The following is a 20,727-nucleotide window of genomic DNA, read 5'->3' as shown; positions in this document are numbered from 1 at the left end:
ACAAATCTTGGCCGCGCAAAGGTGAGGCACACCACAAATTTAGGCCCCGAGATGCTGTGTGTGCTGCACCACAGGTGATTGGAAGTTTCAGCCATGCATGGAAATAAGAGGCAGATCCAATTCAAAACTGTACAGATGAACTCTATTAAATACTTGAGGTGGGTGGCCCACTGCTGTAGGGTGTGACAGAGGCTCCTCACCTCCTCTATCGCAAGGACAATTGGAACGGTTATGAGCCTTACCAAGAGCTGAAGGCAAGTGTACTTTAAGCCTTTCACCTACTTCTTCTAGGCTTTGTTTTTTTTTTAGAATATGCTAATTGATTCCTTCCGGGATTGTTCACATTTATCCTGGGACCCCAAATAAGGCTGCCAAACGAACTCTCGCCGCCTGGTCTCAGCTGGCAAGAGTTTCTTTAGGTTCAAACGAGGGATAATGAGAGGAATTTCTGGGGCAGCACACAAATTGCCCCAGAAATGCCCTTTTGACTCTATGAGAGGACGGGGGCCTCAGAAGACACAGCAACATACATCTCTCCCAACAGAATTTGAGCTGCACTTTAAATAGGATCTGGCAGTTCTGTCCTAAATTCCAGGCCCCAGTGGCAGCTCAACTCTCAGCGGCCCCCAGTGGCTCCTTAATGTTTTCCAAAGAGATAGGGTTGTCTGCATTTGTTTCTGGTTACATAAATGTTTATATACACAGTTGGTCAATCTAGCACCTACGGCTACTTGGTTTAGAATTGTCATTTTCAAGCTTTGAATGATTAACTAGAAACAAATATCTTAATATAATCACAAACCTAGAAGCTAAATGCAGAAGGATACAAAGAAATATGACCGCCTTATGTCATCCAGTCCAAGGTATCGAACCTGTGTTCTGTCTGCCTTCTGGGCAAAATTGATCATGGATAACTGCGGAATGGAAGCAAATCTCAGCGCTAGAAGAAAATAGCATGACTGGAACATCGTGTCAATCTATATTATTGGAAGTATTAAATGAAGGAACAGATGATTGATTGGTGTCTCCCTTACGAATAACCACATTGTAATACAAATGAGGGAGGCCATTCAGCCCACCTTGGTTTCTCCATCCAGAATAAACAATAACGTACTTTGCTCTTGGTCAGTAGAATGAACTGTCTAAAAACAAAAAGCTAAAAGCTACTGCGGATGCTGGAAATCCAAAACAAAAACAGAATTACCTGGAAAAACTCAGCAGGTCTGGCAGCATCGGCGGAGAAGAAATCAGTTAACGTTTCGAGCCTTCATGGCCCTTCGGCAGAACTGAAGCATAGTTAGAAGAAGGGAGAAATATAAATTGGTTTAAGGTGGGTGGGGTGGGGGGGGAAGAGACACATTGAGGGTGTGGTGATTGTGGAGATGAGCAGATAATCAAAAGATGTCACAGACAAAAGGGTCAAAGAGGTGTCGAAGGTGGTGACATTTGTCTGAGAAAAGTGCTAATTAAGAATGGAAGACAGGATATTCAAAGTACAGCTCTAGTGGGGGTGGGGTGGAAAGGCTAACAAGGTTTTAGTTTAGATTTAAAAATAATGGAAATAGGTGGGGAAAGAAGAATCTATATAAATTATTGAAAAAAAAAAGGGGGGAGGGGGTGGGGAAAGAAACGGGGTGGGGATGGGGGGAGGGGGAGTTTAAGATCTAAAGTTGTTGAATTCAATATTCAGCCCAGAAGGCTGTAAAGTGCCTAGTCGGAAGATGAGGTGCTGTTCCTCCAGTTTGCGTTGGGCTTCACTGGAACAATGCAGCAAGCCAAGGACAGACATGTGGGCAAGAGAACAGGGTGGAGTGTTAAAATGGCAAGCGACAGGGAGGTTTGGGTCTTTCTTGCGGACAGACCGCAGGTGTTCCGCAAAACGGTCGCCCAGTTTGCGTTTGGTCTCTCCTCACGCAAACTGGGCGACCGTTTTGCGGAACACCTGCGGTCTGTCCGCAAGAAAGACCCAAACCTCCGTGTCGCTTGCCATTTTAACACTCCACCCTGTTCTCTTGCCCACATGTCTGTCCTTGGCTTGCTGCATTGTTCCAGTGAAGCCCAACGCAAACTGGAGGAACAGCACCTCATCTTTCGACTAGGCACTTTACAGCCTTCCGGACTGAATATTGAATTCAACAACTTTAGATCTTAAACTCCCCCTCCCCCCATCCCCACCCCGTTTCTTTCCCCACCCCACCCCCCCTTTTTTTTTCAATAATTTATATAGATTATTCTTTCCCCACCTATTTCCATTATTTTTAAATCTAAACTAAAACCTTGTTAGCCTTTCCACCCCACCCCCACTAGAGCTGTACTTTGAATATCCTGTCTTCCATTCTTAATTAGCACTTTTCTCAGACAAATGTCACCACCTTCGACACCTCTTTGACACTTTTGTCTGTGACATCTTTTGACTATCTGCTCATCTCCACAATCACCACACCCTCAATGTGTCTCTTCACCCCCCACCCCCCACCCCACCCACCTTAAACCAATTTATATTTCTCCCTTCTTCTAACTATGCTTCAGTTCTGCCGAAGGGCCATGAAGGCTCAAAACGTTAACTGATTTCTTCTCCGCCGATGCTGCCAGACCTGCTGAGTTTTTCCAGGTAATTCAGAATGAACTGTCTCTTGAATTAATCTAGAGCTTTAATTCAAATTCACTTTACCTAGAAGACTATTCGGAGTGTTGATCACTCTTTATGTGAAATTCTTCCTGACATCGTCCTAAATTGCCCGTTGCCAGTTCTGAGCTGGATTCCTTTTGTTCCCGTACTGTACTGTATCCTGGCACACCTTGAAATAGTGCTCTAGTTTAACCTTAGCTATGCTGTTAAATGTCGAGTACCCCTTGGAGTTGCTTCTTATTAAGCGTAAGGACCTTCGGTTTCTTCAGTCTCTTCTCATGGTTCCACTCTGCACAAACTCCATAACTTGAATGTTTTCCATATTTCTTGACCAAAACTGGACACAATGCTTGAAGGCAGCCTGGTTAGGGCACTGTACAGTTTTTAGAGTGCCATATTGCAACTTGTATCCAACTGATGTGACACTGTAGATTAACAAACTACTTTTATTTTGTTTTTTTCTTGCTGCCACGGTGACTTTCCATTAGGGCTGATCTCCCAGTGTTGTGCTCATGGGGCAAACCCTCACACTCACAGGCAGGTATGGGACAGCAAATTGGAGACAGCGAAAGCAGATCCCCTCTAACCTGGTTGCCAAGGCCTGAAAAACTAGTCCCCGGAGTTCGCCCCTGATTTCATACCTAAACAATGCCACGTGGTGACAGGTTCTGTATTTAACTACACAATATTTGGGAATAAAATAGGTGAGTGAGTTCAGTGGTAAGTTTCTTTACAAATTACAGGTACAGATTACAGGTAAATTACAGATACAAGTCAGTAATGACTCAATGTTGAAGTTGTTACTGACCTGTATCTGTAACTTGCCTGTAACCTGTCCCTGTAATTTATAAAGAATCTTACCACTGAACTCACTCACCTATTCATTCAACTATTCATTAAGTTGAATACAGACAGGTTTGCAACAATTTTAATAACCGCCCTCTGTCCAGTGAGTGAGTAAAAATGGACTCATCAATCTGCTTGCCTGAAATAAGCTCAGAAATACTAGTCTGTTTTACTTTAGGATTTGTTTCATGTTTACTTTTGAAATTATTTTAGAATACTTGTCATTTTTTTTTTACCCTGTAGGAACAGATTTTATCAGCTGGTGCTTCCGGCATAGACTTCACTTGACAGGGACTGTGGATCAGGAATTCGAGTGCGGAGGTCAGCATGAATGAATTTTAATTAGGTGAACCACTGTGAAGTGTGCCCTCCCTTCCGCATCCAAATTCATAATGCAGGTTCCTGCAGCAGTGAGTTCTATGCAGGGAACGCAAATTTGTTAAACCTATTAATAGAAGTCACTGTCATGCTTCTGACTGTTCAAGCCCTGGGAAATTACAAGTGGACTGTAGCTTGAGCTGGGTGATTGGAACGTGTGCTCTTGACTAGATAGCGTTTCCCACCCCTGATATCTTCTTCAGCACTCTCTCTCTCATTTTTAAACGTTATTGTCTTTTTGCTGTCCTCACAGACCTAATTTTGTTTTTCCAATCACCAGTTCGTCTCCCACCCCCTCACCTCTGGAATGATCTGTCTTTTGAAGCACTGCCAATGCTATTAACCAACTGCCAGAAGTTGTACAAGAGTGACTCCCCATATTGTTTTCCCAGCTTCCCTGCGGGGAGAGCATCTGTCCTCCATTCAGTGCCTCCCCATGGGAGAGCAGCAGACGTCAGGAAATCAGATCAGTGACGGACTTGAAACTGCACGTCTCTCTCCATGAGTGCTTCATCATCTCTGGCCCAGCTACAAATTGGTTTAAAAGTAACAATGCAACAAACACACTGAGGTACTACTATGTATCTCCACCCGCAGCCACCCCCTCCACTTCCCCCCCCAATTCACCCCACTCCCCACCATCCCCCCCCAACCCCTACCCACCTCCCCCTCAACACCCCCGGCACTGCGTTTCTGCAGCTCTTGGAGGTCCATTTGTGACGGCTGATTCACAGTGGGTCTAAGGAAGCATTCAGGAGTGCACTATTAAGCCAATGTGCCCAATAAATGGAAAAAGCAATGGCCAGCACAGCTCGGTCAACAACTAGAAATGTTCATGTTGAGGTCACATTGTGACATGCATTGTCACAAGATTGTTTAATGTTAAATACCAATATTGCTGATTTGTATTTTTGGAACAACACACAGAATCCATCTCCCTCCATGGATCTGTTTATATAAATACAATCATGTTTTTGCAGGGACTATCATACAACGTGACATTGGTTATAACGTTTAGTAAACCACCAATTTCAAAACAATGGGTTTCTCATTACCTTCTCAACAGGAGAAATACTGTGAAACTGGATTGTTTCTTGTTCCAGGTTAATCCAAATAAACACCAAGCAGGACAGCACTAGAGGGAATAAAGCCTCATATCTGGTTGAAACACCAAGTTGTTAAAGGCTAAACTGTCAATAATAATTCTTCAATATTCTTGAATATCAAACAGTGACATTTGGGCCAGGTCATTATTTATTCATCTGCAACAAATAAAATAAAACTAACTGTTTTCCCCTTTTCTTCAATGGCCCTTTAGTTTGCTGTATCTAATGTCAAAAAAGGACTTAACAGGTCTGCAAAGCATTCTGATCAAAGGGGCGTTGTTTGTTATTTTAATTACATGCATATACATTTTATATCCGAAATCAATCTCAAAAGCAGAGTGCCTGATCTGGCCTGAACCAAACTTCCATGCTTCTGGAAACAGGTCAATTTGTTAAATCCAACATATCAGCAGCCCAGGATCCAAGCCTTCTGCTTTGAAACAGCCAATTGCTGCTGCTTTCCATGCATGCTTTCAGGAGACCCTCAGAAGTACCCCGGCAGTGTGGAGGGCATGGAGGTCCTGTGTCGTGGGTCTCTGCCCTTTTTCCCTTTGCTTGCACTGGGGAAAGCACTCCTGCAGTACTGCAGTGAAATGCCAAACTACCATATGCTTCAAGCAGGGCTCACACCAACAACCTTGTGAGTCAGACGCAGGAATTATAACAGTGCATGTTCCTGCTATCTTAGTGTGTATGTCTGATCACGTCTTTCACGTCTAGATGTTTGGTGTAATTTTGCCTTGAGGAAATCTAAGCTACTGACTTGGTAATCCTCTCAATGGAATATTTCCATGCTGCCTCGATTTACTATCTCATCCCAATGGTATGAGGTGAACAATAAGTAATTTACAGGTTGCACAGGAATCCACCTGGTAATGATGTCTTTTTAACAAACTGGGAAAAAATAGTATGTCTCTTCCAAAATGAGTAGATATAAAAAGTTTCCCAAATATTACTGAATTAGTAATTTGGAGCGTTCCAAAATACTCCAAAATCCTATTTCTCCTTCCCACTTGTAATTCCTGCATGAAAACTGGCTCTCAATCTCACCCAACAAAATAATTACATTCAGGTGACATTTTACCCCCTCTCTTAGAGACATCCAAGGCATATTGCAGACAGGGAACTACTATGGTATCCAGTCACTCTTATTAGGGAAACAAATGCTGCAGCCATCTTGTGCACAGCATGATCCCACGATTGATCTACACGATCACAATGCTCTTCCCCGATTTTAATCACTTCACCATTGGCAGTTGTGCCTTCAGCTACCTTGGCCCCGAGTTCTGGAAGCCTCCTAAATCTCTCTGCCTCTCCCTGCGCCTTTAAGACACGTCGGAAAGCCTATCTCCTTGACCAGGGGTGGAATTTAATGCCCTCCCCCGAGGCGAGTTTAGTGGTGGGGACCATTTAAGTCGGGAGGTAGGGTGGCAGGTGGGGGCCCCGCCTCTTTACCAGCTCTGCCCTGGTTAAGTCTGTGGCAGGAAGGCTCATGAATGACCTTCCTACCCCACTGCCAATTAAGGCCCTTAAGCGCACAATTAATGCCCAGTTAAAAGGCCCCATTCCATCATCCCTGGTATTAACCCAGTAGTCGGCAAGGGCCTCAGGGCCTCGCCATGTGGGAGTCCAAAAAGCAAACCGTGTCGCAGTTGCCTGCGGGCATCTGGGGGTGGGGGTTGGGGAGTCTCTCATTATCAGATATTCAGTGTCCGATCGAAGGACCCGACATTGGGATTGGGGGTGGGGGGGAGGGGGGGGTGGGATGCTTGCTGAGAGCCACCCCTCTGCCCTTGCTGCCAACTCCACTCCTCCACAAACCACCCCCCCACTTCATCACTCATCTGTGCCTGGGTCCCTCAGCAATCCTGGGCCTGGGGGTGGGCGCTTCACTGGCAACTCCCACTGCCTGCTGAGTGGCACTCTGAGCAAGGCACAGCTGCAAGCCTCTGATTGGCCCACAGCTCTCAGGGGGCGGGATTTCTGCCCTGGTGTCCTTGATCTTGGGGAAGGCCTGCGCTGTCCACTTAAGTGCCCGAGTGGCACTTAATTCAGCAGACCTTCTCCAAAGGAGGCCACGCAGGTCTCTTGCCAGCTCTCCGGCCAGTAGGCGAGAACCCCTCTGACTACATTAAACACTGCCCCAAGTTTTTGGTCAACTGTCCTTAAATGTCCTTATGTGGCTCAGTGGAAAAAATGTTTTTATTTGCATCTTGTCAAGCATCTTGTGAGATTTTGCTGCATTAAAAGGCAATATATAAATGTAACTTAATGTTGTTGTCGAATGAATGGCCAGCTAATCTTTTCCCAATGACGTTGGTTGAGGCACATGGAAAGTTTCTGCTCTTTTGTGAACTGCACCATGAGAACTCTTACTGCTCACCTGCAGCAGGCAAGCAAGTTTCATCTGAAGTACAACACATGCCAACAATGCAGCACTGTCGCAGAACTGTAGCGGAGTGCCAGTCTGGTTTACGCTCTAATGGGGTTCAAACCAACAATTTTTTGAGTCAGACACAAGAATTATAACAAATGAGCTCAGCTGACACACACAAAAACCTCCCCGCTTAATATTGTCTCACCTCAAAGATTGTGCTGTACTTTTTCCCTTTCACCCAGTCTGCTATTTATGGTGGAAGTTGTAATATGATTACTAGTCTGAGCCCAGAGGTTTATAATCAGAGTAGAACTCATAGTATGTGGAGTGAGATGTGCAAACAGTCAAAGCAGAACTAAGCAGGTCTGAAAATAAAGTCTTGGTGCTATGAGAGCGATTAATTACCATTAGAACAACTTACTTACATGTTTAAAAACATGATTTAAATAGCTGAAGTTACCTCGGAATCATCCAGCATTTTCCTTTATGTCACTGTTAAGCCTGCTGTGCACGTTGGAAACCACAAACTAAATTCAGTAATAAACTTTGGGATCTATGATCACACTGGAACTGATTACACATGAGAGGTTTACTAACCAATCAAGTGAAAGGATGGGTAGGTCTACATGATAGTTGAGTGTTACCATTACAACAATAGGTTATGGTCTTGCCCAGCTGCCAGACAGTTTACTGCCTTAATATATTTATGAAAACATAATGACTGTAATTAACATTTTATAGTCTATAAAAAGGACCTAAAAACAACTATTTTAGTGTCACATTTTATTTGAAATCAACATATTTAAAATATTGTTAGATAAGCTATGGCACTGAAAATTTCTTTTTTTAAAAGGAATGATCAAAACATTAATAGTCTAATTTGATAGACCTCTAAAGGGAGTATTTATTGTTGGCAGCTTGTCAACAGATCTTTACAATTTTTATACAAATAGTACCCCCACAGGATGCTCAGAATATAACCTCCATACAAGAATGACAATCAAATAAGTTTGTGCTAAACAGTTTTGAAAGGGAAAGGAAAGCGTCTGAGTAAAGGGAGCTATTGACAACAGCAGCAGGAATGAGACCGAGGAAAGGAAATGGTGCAGTCAGGGAGGGACTATGGAGGGGTTTAAGGGAGAAGTAAACTGTTCTCGTGGAAGAGTTGATCTTGGGCAGTGCAGTGGCAAGCTGGAGAGAAGTTGCAGAGCAAGAGGGAATCACAGGTAGAACGAGTAGTTACTTGGTCAGGTGAAGGTGGCCAAAAAGCCAGTTACACAGTGGTCTTGGAGATGAATAAATCCATGAGCTCTCTGCACTTACACTCAAAATAACAAGAGGTTTACAAATATCACCTGAGTTTCTAACTCATTCCAATATGAAGGTACTATTTAATCGCATTTTTTCATGTGGTGGTATAAAAATTTATTATTAACAGACATCTCCTATTGAGGGAGGTAAAATGACAACAGCTTCAAATAGCACACTCAGCATAGTAAAAACATTCCAATGTTCTTCACAGAGGTGCAAGGAAAAAAAATATAAGGCCAAGAGAGTTATTATGAAGGGTGATTAAAAGTTAAGCTTTGAGGAAGGCTTTGAAGAAACATAGGGGGCATGCGTGACAAAGAGAATTTTGGGAGGGAATTTGAAGAATTGGACCATGGAGGGGAGATGCAAGGATGACGATCGGCAATGATATCAAGATGGAAGTAGGAGGTCATTGCAATAGAGAGGATATGGGATGAGAATCTCAGTTTGGGGGTCAAAGAAGACTCCAAGATTGCCAACAATTCGGTTCAGCCCAAAAGAGCAGCCGGAGAAGAGGTCTTGCCAGTGGTAAGGGCCCAGGCTTTGTGTCGGGTGCCAAAGATGATGGCTTTGGTCTTCCTAATGTTCTGGTGCAGGAAATTACGGTTAATCAGGACTGAATGTCATTGTTATGCTTCTGAAAATGACTGACCTGTTCTATGAGCCAATGCAGATGTACTTTGTTCCTCAACCACATACCCAACCACTTAGAGTGCCACCAAACAAGGATAACAAAGAACATTCCGGTAAATAGCGAATGACAGACCATGATTTTACAGATTAAAACTAAAATTATTGATCTTACAGGTATGAGCTATTAAAAGACTTTCTGCATATAATGGACTTCTCACAGTTGTTAATACAATGTGACAACGCATGAGAAGTGTCTCACTGCTGTATAATAAATTGCAGCTGGGACTATATCTGATGCCTCAAGGAAAATACTGTTGCAGTAATGCAAGCTCACTAACATTGGCATTCCCCCTCCTTCTTCACATTAACTTCTCAACCCAGTGTAAATCCTTCCTTACAATATTTCCCCGGTCAATGCAGCACTCAAAACAAAATTAACTCCCTATTCTCACGGATTCAAACCAACTCCTGTGACCAAACGAATCCCAGACAACAAACTCTATCATGGGCGAGGGGGAAATAGAGTGTATTGGAAAGTGAGCACCTCTCATGTGCTTTTGTTAGGTACTGTCAATTTTATGTTCTGATGTGGAACTGTTCAGTGCCCTATTTTACTACATTAAAAAGCACAGCTTATTACATAACTCTGATATTAAAGCGTAACTTTTATTGTATGCATTAAATGATGTTGGATCATTAAGATCACTGGAACTTCTCCTAAAAACGCACACAATAACCCTGCACTATACAGTTTGCCATACTTTGACCTCAATTACACATGGTTCTACTTAAACAGGCAAAGCGTATAAAATATCCTTGGTTAAGCATCCATTTGTACAACGGATAAGGACAGCAGTACATAAAGCAATCCATGTTGTACGGAGTATTCAAAGGGATGGACTATATTTGATATAAAATTACCCTCCAAAAAAATGGTACAAAGCCTTAGTACTTGGTCTTCTATCATTCTCCAAGAAATTATTAGCAGCACTGTGATTTATAAAGAGAAAGGATACCCTGTGCTGAGCAAGAGGTAGGTGGACATCAATGAGAGATTAATGCTTAGCAGTCTTTGGAAAAGAAACGTTGAGCTAAGCAAAGGCATCAGTAAGGAGGAGGCTGTAACAAAACATAATGAGGGAAAATCAATAGTGCTGCAGTGTCAAACATTAATGTAAAATAGGGAATCACATCACTGAAAGTCGCATCCCTCGCATAGCCTATCAATTATTGTATGATGGTCCATAATTTCTGGGTGATTGGGAGTTGGAACTGTGCAGCAGTAAACATTCAGGTACAAAATTAAACTTCAACTTAGCTTCAAAATGGAACATTCCTGAAAAATCCCTAATAGTTAAAACTTTGAGGACAAGGGACAAGGTACCACAACGAGATGAATCTGTTTTAGTGATGGTAGTTGAGAGCTAAGTGTTGGCCAGGATGTCAGGAGAACTCTCCAGTCTTCTTCAAATAATACCACTGGATCTTTGATGTCGACATGAGAGGGCAGATCAACCCTCAATTTAACGTTATTTCCAAAAGATGTCACCTCAAACAGTGTGACACTCCCTCAGCACTACAAATTATATTAAGGAAATGGCAGGTGTTAAATGTGTACTTTGTATCCATTATCAAGTTTGAAGAGGAGGACAAAATACCCGTGATACAAAGCAATTTTAAAAATATGTCAAGAGGGGAACTTAGTGGATTTATTACAAGTTAAAAAGAAATGGTAATGCAGGAAATAGTGGGACATAAGATGGACAAATCTCTGAGACTGGTTGGTTTCCGCTCCAGGGTAATGAAATAGGTGAAGAAATTGCAGTTGCATTAATCATAATTTTTTAAAGCTATCTAACTTCAGAAATTGCGTCTTTGTATTGGACAATTGCAAACTTTACTCCAATTTTTTAAAAAAGAAGAGTTGGGGAGAGAGAAGCCAGGTAACTGCAGACCTGTTGGTTTAACATCAGGTTTGGGGAAGTTACTGGAACCTATTATCAGAGACAGAGTGACTGAGTACTGGACAAGTATCAGTAGATCACTGAGGGCTATTGTGGATTTGTGAAGATTAGATCATGTCTGATTAATCAAGCTCATTTTTTGAGATGGTCACTAACAAACAGGATATTGGAGTCCATGGATATTGTCAATATGGACTTCCAGAAGGCATTTGATAAGGTTCCACACACAGGGTTATCATCAAAAGTGAGCACATTTAATTGGAGGTAATCTTCTCACATGGTGGGAGGAAGGGAACAAAGAGTCGGGTTAAATGATATATTCTCAACTTGGTGGATATGGCAAGTGGCGTTTCTCAGGGATCTGTGCAGGGGCCTCAACTTTTCACCATGTGTATTTTTGAGTTGGATGAAGGAGTTTGCAAATTATGCTAAGTTAGGAGGCACAGTGAGTTGTGTGCGTGGAAACAGGAATTTGCAAAGGGACACAGAGAGACAATATGATTAGGCAAAACTATGGCAGATGGAGTTCAGTGTGGAGAAGAATGATGTTATCCATTTTTGATCTAAGAAAGGCAAATCAGAATATTTTATTAATGGTGAGAAATCAGGAACAGTGAGGAAAAAAGGGAGTTGCTATCCATGCACTAAAGCTGGCATTGATACAAAGAGTAATCAAATGGGTCTTTATCTCTGATGTTGTAAATTCTAGTGAGGAAGTGATGGTTAGGTTGTACTTCGATCAGGTCACATTTGGAGTACTGCACTCAGTTCTGGACATCTTAGCAAACATTTAGGTGCCGTGGTGGGGGTTATAGTGTAGATTCATTATAACAATACCAGGGTTTAAGGGGTTAAATAATGAAGACAGATTGCATAAACTAATCCTTGAAGCTTGGAAATAACTGAGGAATTTACATTAATGAAGGGAGTTAATAGGGTATTTACAGAGAAACTATTTCCTCTGTAAGGAGAATCCAGAACAAAGGGCATAATCTTACAATAAGAGCTAGGCCATTTAGGAATGAAATCAGGGAGCATTTTTTCCCCCACACAAAAAGTAGTAGAAATCTGAATTAATTCCAGAGTTGGTCAACTGGAGTTTTTAAGACAGGTGGATAGATTTTTGTTAGGTAAGGGTGTTGAGGATATAGATCAAAGGAATAGGCCACTCAGACCCTCAGATCTGTTCTGCTGTTTCATTTGATCACAGTTAATCTGTACCGCAAGTACACTTCCCTCAGATTTCTAGGCTGGGACTTCAATCCATACCTTCTGATTCAAAGGGGATAGTTCTATCAGTGAACCATGGCTGCCACTAGTGTTTTAAACTGGTCGGGAGAAGGGGCAGGCCTTTTGCTACAGTTCTATGTTTGTGCTGCTTCTGATCCATTCACAGAGCGATGATCACCTCAGCTCCATACCTTCAGAGAGCAGTTCCAATCGCGATTGAGCGTTGCCACCGAGCCCACAAAACTACAGGGCAACGTCACTGATTGTGCCACAAAGAATTAACTTCATTTGGAAACCTTCCTGCAGCACACACTTACCGAGCGTTATCCAACTGATGACCTGACTGATTAAGGGCAGCCCATGTTTAACAGCCAAACTGGAGTGCGTGGTGTTCACAATATAGATTGACAGGACAATGCTCGCGATCTGCAAGTGAACACCAGTCTTTTGTTAGATCTCTTTCGTACTACTAAATGCTGCAGTCCCAAAAATTCTTCTGATCGAAACAACACAGTGATAGAGATTCTCACTATAAAATATCACAGTGATTTTAGCTCAGCTGCAAAATAGGAAGAGATGTTATGTGAAGTGGGTGTCAGGTGACTGCAAGGAGGCTACAGATAAGGAAACCCAACTGCCACAGGCTAATTTGGTGCACCTCCCTACACCTGTATCAAGAAAATCCTGAAAGCAAATTGCCTTGCTCGTCCAGGCCTGGTACAAAAAGAACTATACTAAAACAGTTTAAAGTGGATTGCATGTGTATGCTAATAAATAAATAATTTAAAAAATTAGTTCATACGCAATTGTAACCTCAAGTTTTTTGAAATAAGTGTCTGAATTTTAGTTTATGTTTTAGTTGATAAAATATCATTGCATTCCAATTATGGACTGTTGCCTTGTGACCTGACCGATGAGAGGAACTTCTCTTTTACTTCTGTCCCATTACTAGTTCCTTTTCCCCATCTCCTCAAACACTGACCCCTCTGGTTTTACACTGTACTATCATATACAATCTATCAGGCTTTGTGACATTTAACCTGTAAAACACTTTGTTTAAAAAAAATAATAATCTGAATTGTGAAAATGGTCTTGATAGAAGAAGGAAAAAAGAAAGTAGCCAGGGTTATTGCTCCCAACCGGAATGCAATGGCCTCTGTAAGGAGTGCATAATGATGGACGCTAGGTGAGGTCAGGGTCTGACTTTCACTGCTAAGATTCACTTATGAATGTTGTGACTTGAGTGAGCCACGATAAGGGATCTGATGGCACCAGGAAAATACACATGGAAAAAATCTAAATTTATAATCTGTACATGCAGCGCTTCCGAGAACCAGCAGAAAATAGAAACAGGGAAATGTTGGGGAAACTGAGGTGTGCCTCTTCTTTAGTTCTGCTGTTCTTATCTATTCTTTTCCACTGATTATGGGCGTCACTAAATTGCATCAAAAATTATTTGTACACATTTAATGTATTAGATGTGCCTTTGACAAACTGCCACTGAAAATGATTACTCAGTGTATTAACACAATGTGAGAATTCTGAATATTAGTCAATTAGCATCTACAAAGCAGCAATAATAAGAAAAAAATCTTTTTTCAAAGGCCTTAAGGTTGCTAAAAGTAATTAGAAGTGCTGGACAAGAATATGATTCCATATAAATATGGGTAATTTATCCAAACCTGTGCAGTGTATACACATCTGTTCACCGTAGTTTCAACTGGTTTTGCCTTTGCAGTCTTGAAAGAACAGAGGAAGATGAAGCTGCAGATGACAGTCAGTAATCCAGCTCCTGTTCTGTTTCCAATAAAAGATATCAAATTAAAATATATGTCCTGTGGCCTGGAGAAGGCCACTCAACCCTTCAAGCCTGTAGAAATCATAGAATGATGCAGCACAGGAGGCCGCCATTCGGTCACTTGCGTCTTGTGCTGAAGAAGTATCCAATTAATTGCACTTCCCTGTTCTGTCCCCATAACTCACCAAGTAAATTTTCAAGTATATTTGCAAATTCAAGTTTATAATGTGACCAATCAGTACATTACTCTATAATAAACAAAACACTTTAACACATTGTTGAAACACGCTGCAAAGTATTTTCCAGGAGCCACACTTACTATTTTTTGAGATTACGGTAATTTTATGACAGATATCAGGAGATTCTTCTTCACACAGAAAGGACAGACCCTGTGGAATAAACCTTGTAATATGGGGGTAAAATGTTGGAGGCATTTAAGGAACACTTGAGCGTTTCACCATTCAATCAGATTATGGCTGATCCGTCCCTCAACTCCATTTACCCATCTTTGTTCATTATTCTTCAATACCTTGGTCCAATAAAAATCCTTCAATCTCAATCCTAAAAATTTCAATTCACCCCCAAGCAGCCCCCAGACTTGTAGGAGAGCGTGCTCCAAATGTTCACTCCCCTTTGCGTAAAATACGTTTCCTGATTTCACGCCTATATGATCCAAGCTCTAATTTTTGGGTCCAATTCACTCCAATTCTGGATTCTGCCACCAGAAGGAGGAGTTTTTGCGTATCTATCTTATCAAATCCCGTTCTCATTTTAAATACCTTGACTAGGTCGCCCCTCAAACTTCTAAACACAAGTTAAGTTTATGCAACCTGCCCTCATAACTTAACCCTTGAAGCATTATTTGGGTGAATCTGCACTGTGCAAGGCTTTCCTGAACTGAAGTATTCCACCAATTGTAGTCTGACCAAGGATCTGTCCAACTGAGACATAACTTTTATATTCCAAATCCCTTAGATATAGGCCACCATACCTTTAGCCTTTTCTGGTTATTTTTTGTGCACATGCACCAGCTTCTAATGATTTGGTCACATGGATCAGTTTTGTACAAATCGTTTTGCTCCTCCACAGTTCCTAGTCTCTCAACATTAAGAAAATATTCTAATCTGACTTTCCTGATCTAAAGTGGATAACCTCATACTTCTCCACATTGAACTCCAAATCCAAGTGAATGGGAAGGGGGATAAACCAATTGTTTCTTAATCACTCCTCTCTCTTTCAGGTCCTCTGAAATGCCCCCTCCCATTTTGAAACCCCTTCTCTTTTCCCTCATTCAGTGCACTACTCCTCTCCCAAACTCCTCTGCTTTAACCTCTCACAATCCACTCTCTCTCCTGCCCAAAATTGCTTTGTTTGTTTTCAAAATTCTATGAAAATAAAATCAAATTGGAATGAAGAAAGAAACTATCTTTCTCTTGCTTCACTCCTGATAACAATCAGGGGCAGAAATCCTAGTCGATTTGTCCTTTGCCTAGCCAGGGGCACCGAGGTTAAAAGTAGTGTCCCTAACATTGCCCTGGCATAGATCATTCAGCTCAGTATACACTAGAGGCTGGACCTTCCTAGTCTATGCAACACATTACACATACAAGATATCAAAATAAACAATTGTGAGTGATTTCTTCCTCAATTATTGTTTGAAAACAGAAAATCTCGTACCTTATTTTTTTCTATCCACATTACCTCAGGATAACACTACTACATTATGCGACCAATTTCCAAGTGACAGAAAATAAAGTTTTGTTTTAAATAAAAGACTTGTGCAAACTTACACAAGAGCAATATTGGGACTTCTTCCAACAACTGGCATCAATGGAAATACAGCCAGGATGAAGCTGAAAAAAATCCAGCTTAAAGACATCACCTAATGAGAACAAAAACAGAATAGATAAAAAACAAATAAAAATAGAATAAAATAAACAAATTAACACAAATTATACTGATGTGCCAACTGAACTTTAGCCTGTGAAACAAGACATTTTCCAGTTTATGTGAATATTAGAGTCAGAGGATTACTACACTCTTTTACCACTGGATTTAAATCCAACTGAGACTAGCCAAGGTACGAAAACTTTGTAGTGTTTCAGGTTCAAGTGAAGGTGCAATAATTGCTACAATCACTGTAAAAGAACAGATATCACAATTCCCATCTCTGGATATACTGAATATTTGATATATGAAGCAAACTGATTTCCTCTCCATTTTCACCTATTTCACTCAGTCAGGGCCACATTGACAAGAATAAAATACTAGGCTTCCATTGTCTAAAACGTTTTTTTTTTTACATGAAGAGTATTTTTATTAGTTTTTGATGTCAGCAGGGAGCCTTGCCTGCTGGCTACGTGAATCAGAAATTCAGACGCACAACGTGCATGACTTTGTTCCAGTCCATTTATGTCCAAAAAGTTGAGGGTGGCGCAGACTCATAAAATTAGCCCCGCTGAGCAAACTCAGCTAAATCTCACATTAACATTACTGCTTATATATTGCATTCGATCAGACTCATTTGTCTCAATTTCAGCCAGACTCAGCTTTTCCAGTGGCTAAGAAGGGAAAGGCACAGTGTGGTTTATTGTGTTAAGCCACGCAGACCAGGGGTTCCCAGGTTTGATCGCTAGTTGATGCCAAGTTAGCTAGCCTCTGCTCAACTAGTCGTTAGGCCAGTGCAATTGGCTTACATCTCCCCGGGCTGCAGGTGGGGAAAAGAAAATAGTCTGGGTTTAGTCCTGCGATCACAACACCCGCCAACGGGACCCAGGCGTTGTCCGGGGTCTGGCGTGAGTCCGTGGCGGTGGGCTGAACTCGATTACGCGGTGACAAGCTCAGGTATGCGGGTGATGCGGGCTTGCCCCCTGGATCACATGGCGAGGGGGTGGGGTACGGCTCTGACGTTGGGAAGTCTGCATCGACTGATGGCCGTGCAGGAACTGCCGCCATATTTAAAGGGCAGCCTGCCCTCCGTTATCGTTGGAAATCGCCTTGCAGTTCTTTAAGGAAACACTGCAGTTTAAATCTCCAGCATCTAAATTTCTGTTGCTCCAGCACAGATAGACACTCCAAAGTCCAGGGAGGAGATTCCTCCGCCATCATACGAGATCACTCGGTGGCATCCACGGGTTGAACTGAGATCTGAGATGTCACAGTCCGGCCAGTGCGTCCCCTCCAGCGCTGGAAGGTGAAAATGGACAGGGTGAGTTCCGTGCTACCAATACCTCTTCCTTTCCTCGCAGGCAGCCAAACTGTCCTCCTATTTGTGTCTCAGATTCTGTGATGCCACTTTAAGGGAAGGCCGCTCGACACTTCTGTTGTAAGCTGCCCCTTTAAAGTTTGGACCAAGTCCTGAATTTCCTCCACTCTGTGAGTCAGTCTCCTGGAAGTTCCAAAGGACTCTCACAGTGAATCAGGGAAGCCACATATAAGTTGCCAGCCTCCACTGGGTGGTTTACTGAAGGGTTACGAGGGACACGTGAAAAATTATGTACAAGTGGGCACATTAAGCATATTGAGCTTCCCACCGCTAATGGGCGAGTTTCTCATTTCGTTACCTTTCCGCCACTGGCTTAATTGCTCATACTGTCAGGAGTCTGATGTGCGGGCTCCCGCACAATTCCCCATGCCCGCCAGCCCTCTTACCCGCTTCAGCGGGCTCCACAAAATCCAGACCAAAGTGCAAGATTTTTACTCGCGCTTACTATTCAACAATTCCTGGTGAAAGGGTGGGTGTGTTTGTGAGTGTGTGTGTGTGCACTGGATGAAGGCAGAATTTGATTTTGTTTGAGATGCTCTTTGTCCTCAAATAGTTTGCAATGCTCAACCATGGAAATACCCAAGTACCCAATCTGCAAAGTACCTCAAGGCTACTGGCACTCAGATTTAAAACAGGTGCCGGCACCCAATACAAAGAAATGAAAATATAAGAAAAAAATCCATCTTAGACGAAAATAAGTCCTATCCACAAACAAGTTATCGGAAAATCAGCATTATTATTAGTGGGATTAAACAGGATGATGAATGGCTGATGATTTCAGTAGTGATTTCCATTGAACAGCACTGGTCTAGTGCAGCAGGGCGCCTTTCTGATGTTAGACTCGAGATACACTGACAGGGCACAGTGCTTTACTGGCGTGTGGCTTGTTGTACTCCCGACTTGGAAATGCTCAGTGCTGGGAAGGTTTTCTATTCACACAATGACTAGAAACTAACAAAAGCACACCTTTAAAAGAGAACACCATAAATTTCATTAAAAAATTACCAGCAGGATATTTTTTTCCAAAAACAGTTATGAAAGGATGAAGATTATAGAGCAGTCAATCTAATGCGAAAGCACAAAATGAGTTTGTGGTAGGCTATGTTTAGATGGGTTAAAGAAACAAACTGCAAGGGGTGGAAACCTGAAATAAAAACAGAAAATGTTGAAAGTACCAAAGGCACCTGAAAACAGCTTTCGGGGGCTGATCCTGTCAGGAAAGCTGGGCCTGTCTTAGACTTAGAAGATTTCCCATGTCTTGAAATGCACGAGGCAGACAATGCGCAGGATTACATCTGTTTTCCGTGGCTTGATTTTCCTGGAACAGGTCGCTAGCCTTAAGTCAGAGGTGATAGCTTGAGGGGCACCACTCCGCATCAAGCAAGGCTGACTACAAGTCTCTCCCACTCTTACTGCCTGCCCTGGGCATGTTAGAAAGATCTGCAGGTTGACAATCAACCTTTCTGGCTGCGTTATGAACCCACTTTCCGTGGCCATTAAGTCCTGGAGTGGGACTCGAACTCGGGAGCTTCTGGCTCAAAAGCAGGGACGCTACCCACTGCACCACAGGACCTCCTCCAGCCAACATAAGAAACATTGAACTCAAGAGTCGGTCCAAACACAAAGAAGCACCCATTTGTATGTTTACAACTTTTGTTGTAAGGCCACTGGTATCAGTTTATATTCAATAGAAAGAAAATTGAAACAGAAACAGGAGATGTTGGGAACGGTCAATAAAATTTGGAAGGAAAAGATAAGGTTAATGCAGTGAGTGGAGCACGGAACATTAATCTATCTTTCTTTCTGGGATGCCGATACAGCCCGCTACACATATCAAAAATTAAAAAAGCCCCTGCTTCCGGCAGACGGCGGGAAAAATAAAGGAGTTCAGTTTGCCTCCCTCTCCTGTCCGCAACAACTACATTTAAAAGAAAGACTTGCATTTATAAAGCGCCTTTCACAACCTAAAGACATCCCAAACTGTTTTATAGCCAATTAAGTAGTTTTTGAAGTGCAGCCACTGTAGTAATGTAGGAAACACTGCAGCCGACTTACAAACAACAAGCTCCCACAAACAGCAATGTGATAACACCCAGATTGTCTTTTTTTCTGACGTTGACTGAGGGATAAACTTTGGTCAGGACACTGCATAACTCCTCTGCATTCTGAAATAGTGCCATGGGATCTTTTACGTTCACCCGAGAGGGCAGATGGAGCCTCAGTTTAACCTCTCATCGAAGGTGGCAGTGCAGCACTCCCTCAGTGGGATGTTGGCATGGAATTTTGTACTCAAGTCCTGGAGCAGGACCTGATCACAAAACCTTCTGACTCAGCCAAGAGCGCCGCCAACTGAGCCACAGCTGACACTAAATTTAGCATATGTTCAGAAGATATTTTTGACGATCCCTAATTCCTTCCAATCATACATACTGAGGTGGACAATGGTCATTGCTTAAGTGTGTCTGTAATAGAAAATGTTTTACTACTCACCATGATTTTGATGCCCGAGGTAGAAGGAGGTAACAATGTAGCGCTTTAAAATCTGGGCTCCAGAGAAGGGATAGTGTTCTAAATTCCTGCACTACTCAGTATCCACATGGTAAATTTGTTTTAAACACCGGTTAATAAAAAAAAGTGAGATCTATTGCTGAAAAGAAAGACATGCTTCTGAAGCTTTTCATCTTTCACTCATCAGGACAAATGCAAGAATGCCAAATTTCAAATGATCACAACAATTTATACTACTGGAGAAAAGGGTGCTGCTTGGTTGGCAAGTTGACTTTGATTGCCCGAGGTATTGCCATGGAGAAAGCAACAGGGAACTATAGACTCCCCAAGCCCCGCCGCCCCCCCGCCCCCGGGTAATTCAAAAAGGCGCAAGGCTTGAACGTATTCCTTTTACTTGTAGAGAACGGGTCCCTGCGTATGAATGTATATTGCTTTGAGCAAACATAAGTGAGCCATGTTACAAGCTCGACTGATTATCTTAAATTGGTTGCTAGTGTAGCTATTAGTGCAATCAGGGTTGTAGTATAAATTGTTGTGATCCTTTGAAATTTGGCATTCTTGTGTTTGCCCTGATAAGTGTAAGATGAAATGCTTGGGCAACATGTCTCTCTTTTCAGAAATATTCAACTTCTGTACTACCAAGCAAAAGTGGGGAGATTCATATTTAGGTAAGTGTACAGAT

The 20,727-nt window shown here is 42.3% G+C and overlaps 1 protein-coding gene across 2 annotated transcripts in view; it reads right to left on the bottom strand.

Annotated features, from left to right (window-relative positions):
• pign (phosphatidylinositol glycan anchor biosynthesis, class N) overlaps positions 1-20,727 on the bottom strand; it is a 131,314-nt gene that overhangs the window by 17,451 nt on the left and 93,136 nt on the right. The window contains exons 18-23 of one of the 2 annotated variants that reach the window (XR_013576264.1): positions 16,063-16,154; positions 14,157-14,271; positions 12,792-12,900; positions 10,297-10,399; positions 4,909-5,011; positions 803-914 (exon numbers count right to left, since the gene is read on the bottom strand). Coding sequence is in view for 1 of the 2 variants with exons in the window: in XM_078539641.1 (XP_078395767.1) it covers positions 828-914; positions 4,909-5,011; positions 10,297-10,399; positions 12,792-12,900; positions 14,157-14,271; positions 16,063-16,154 (609 nt within the window). In the remaining variant the exon portion in view is untranslated. The remainder of the gene's footprint in view (positions 1-802; positions 915-4,908; positions 5,012-10,296; positions 10,400-12,791; positions 12,901-14,156; positions 14,272-16,062; positions 16,155-20,727) is intronic. The other variant, XM_078539641.1, reaches the window with a different exon arrangement.

Source organism: Cetorhinus maximus, chromosome 3, assembly GCF_964194155.1.
Source record: "Cetorhinus maximus chromosome 3, sCetMax3.hap1.1, whole genome shotgun sequence".
In the NCBI taxonomy this organism is placed as follows: domain Eukaryota; kingdom Metazoa; phylum Chordata; class Chondrichthyes; order Lamniformes; family Cetorhinidae; genus Cetorhinus; species Cetorhinus maximus.
Note: the sequence above shows the minus strand (reverse complement) of the source record. Positions and strands in the feature narration are given on the sequence as shown.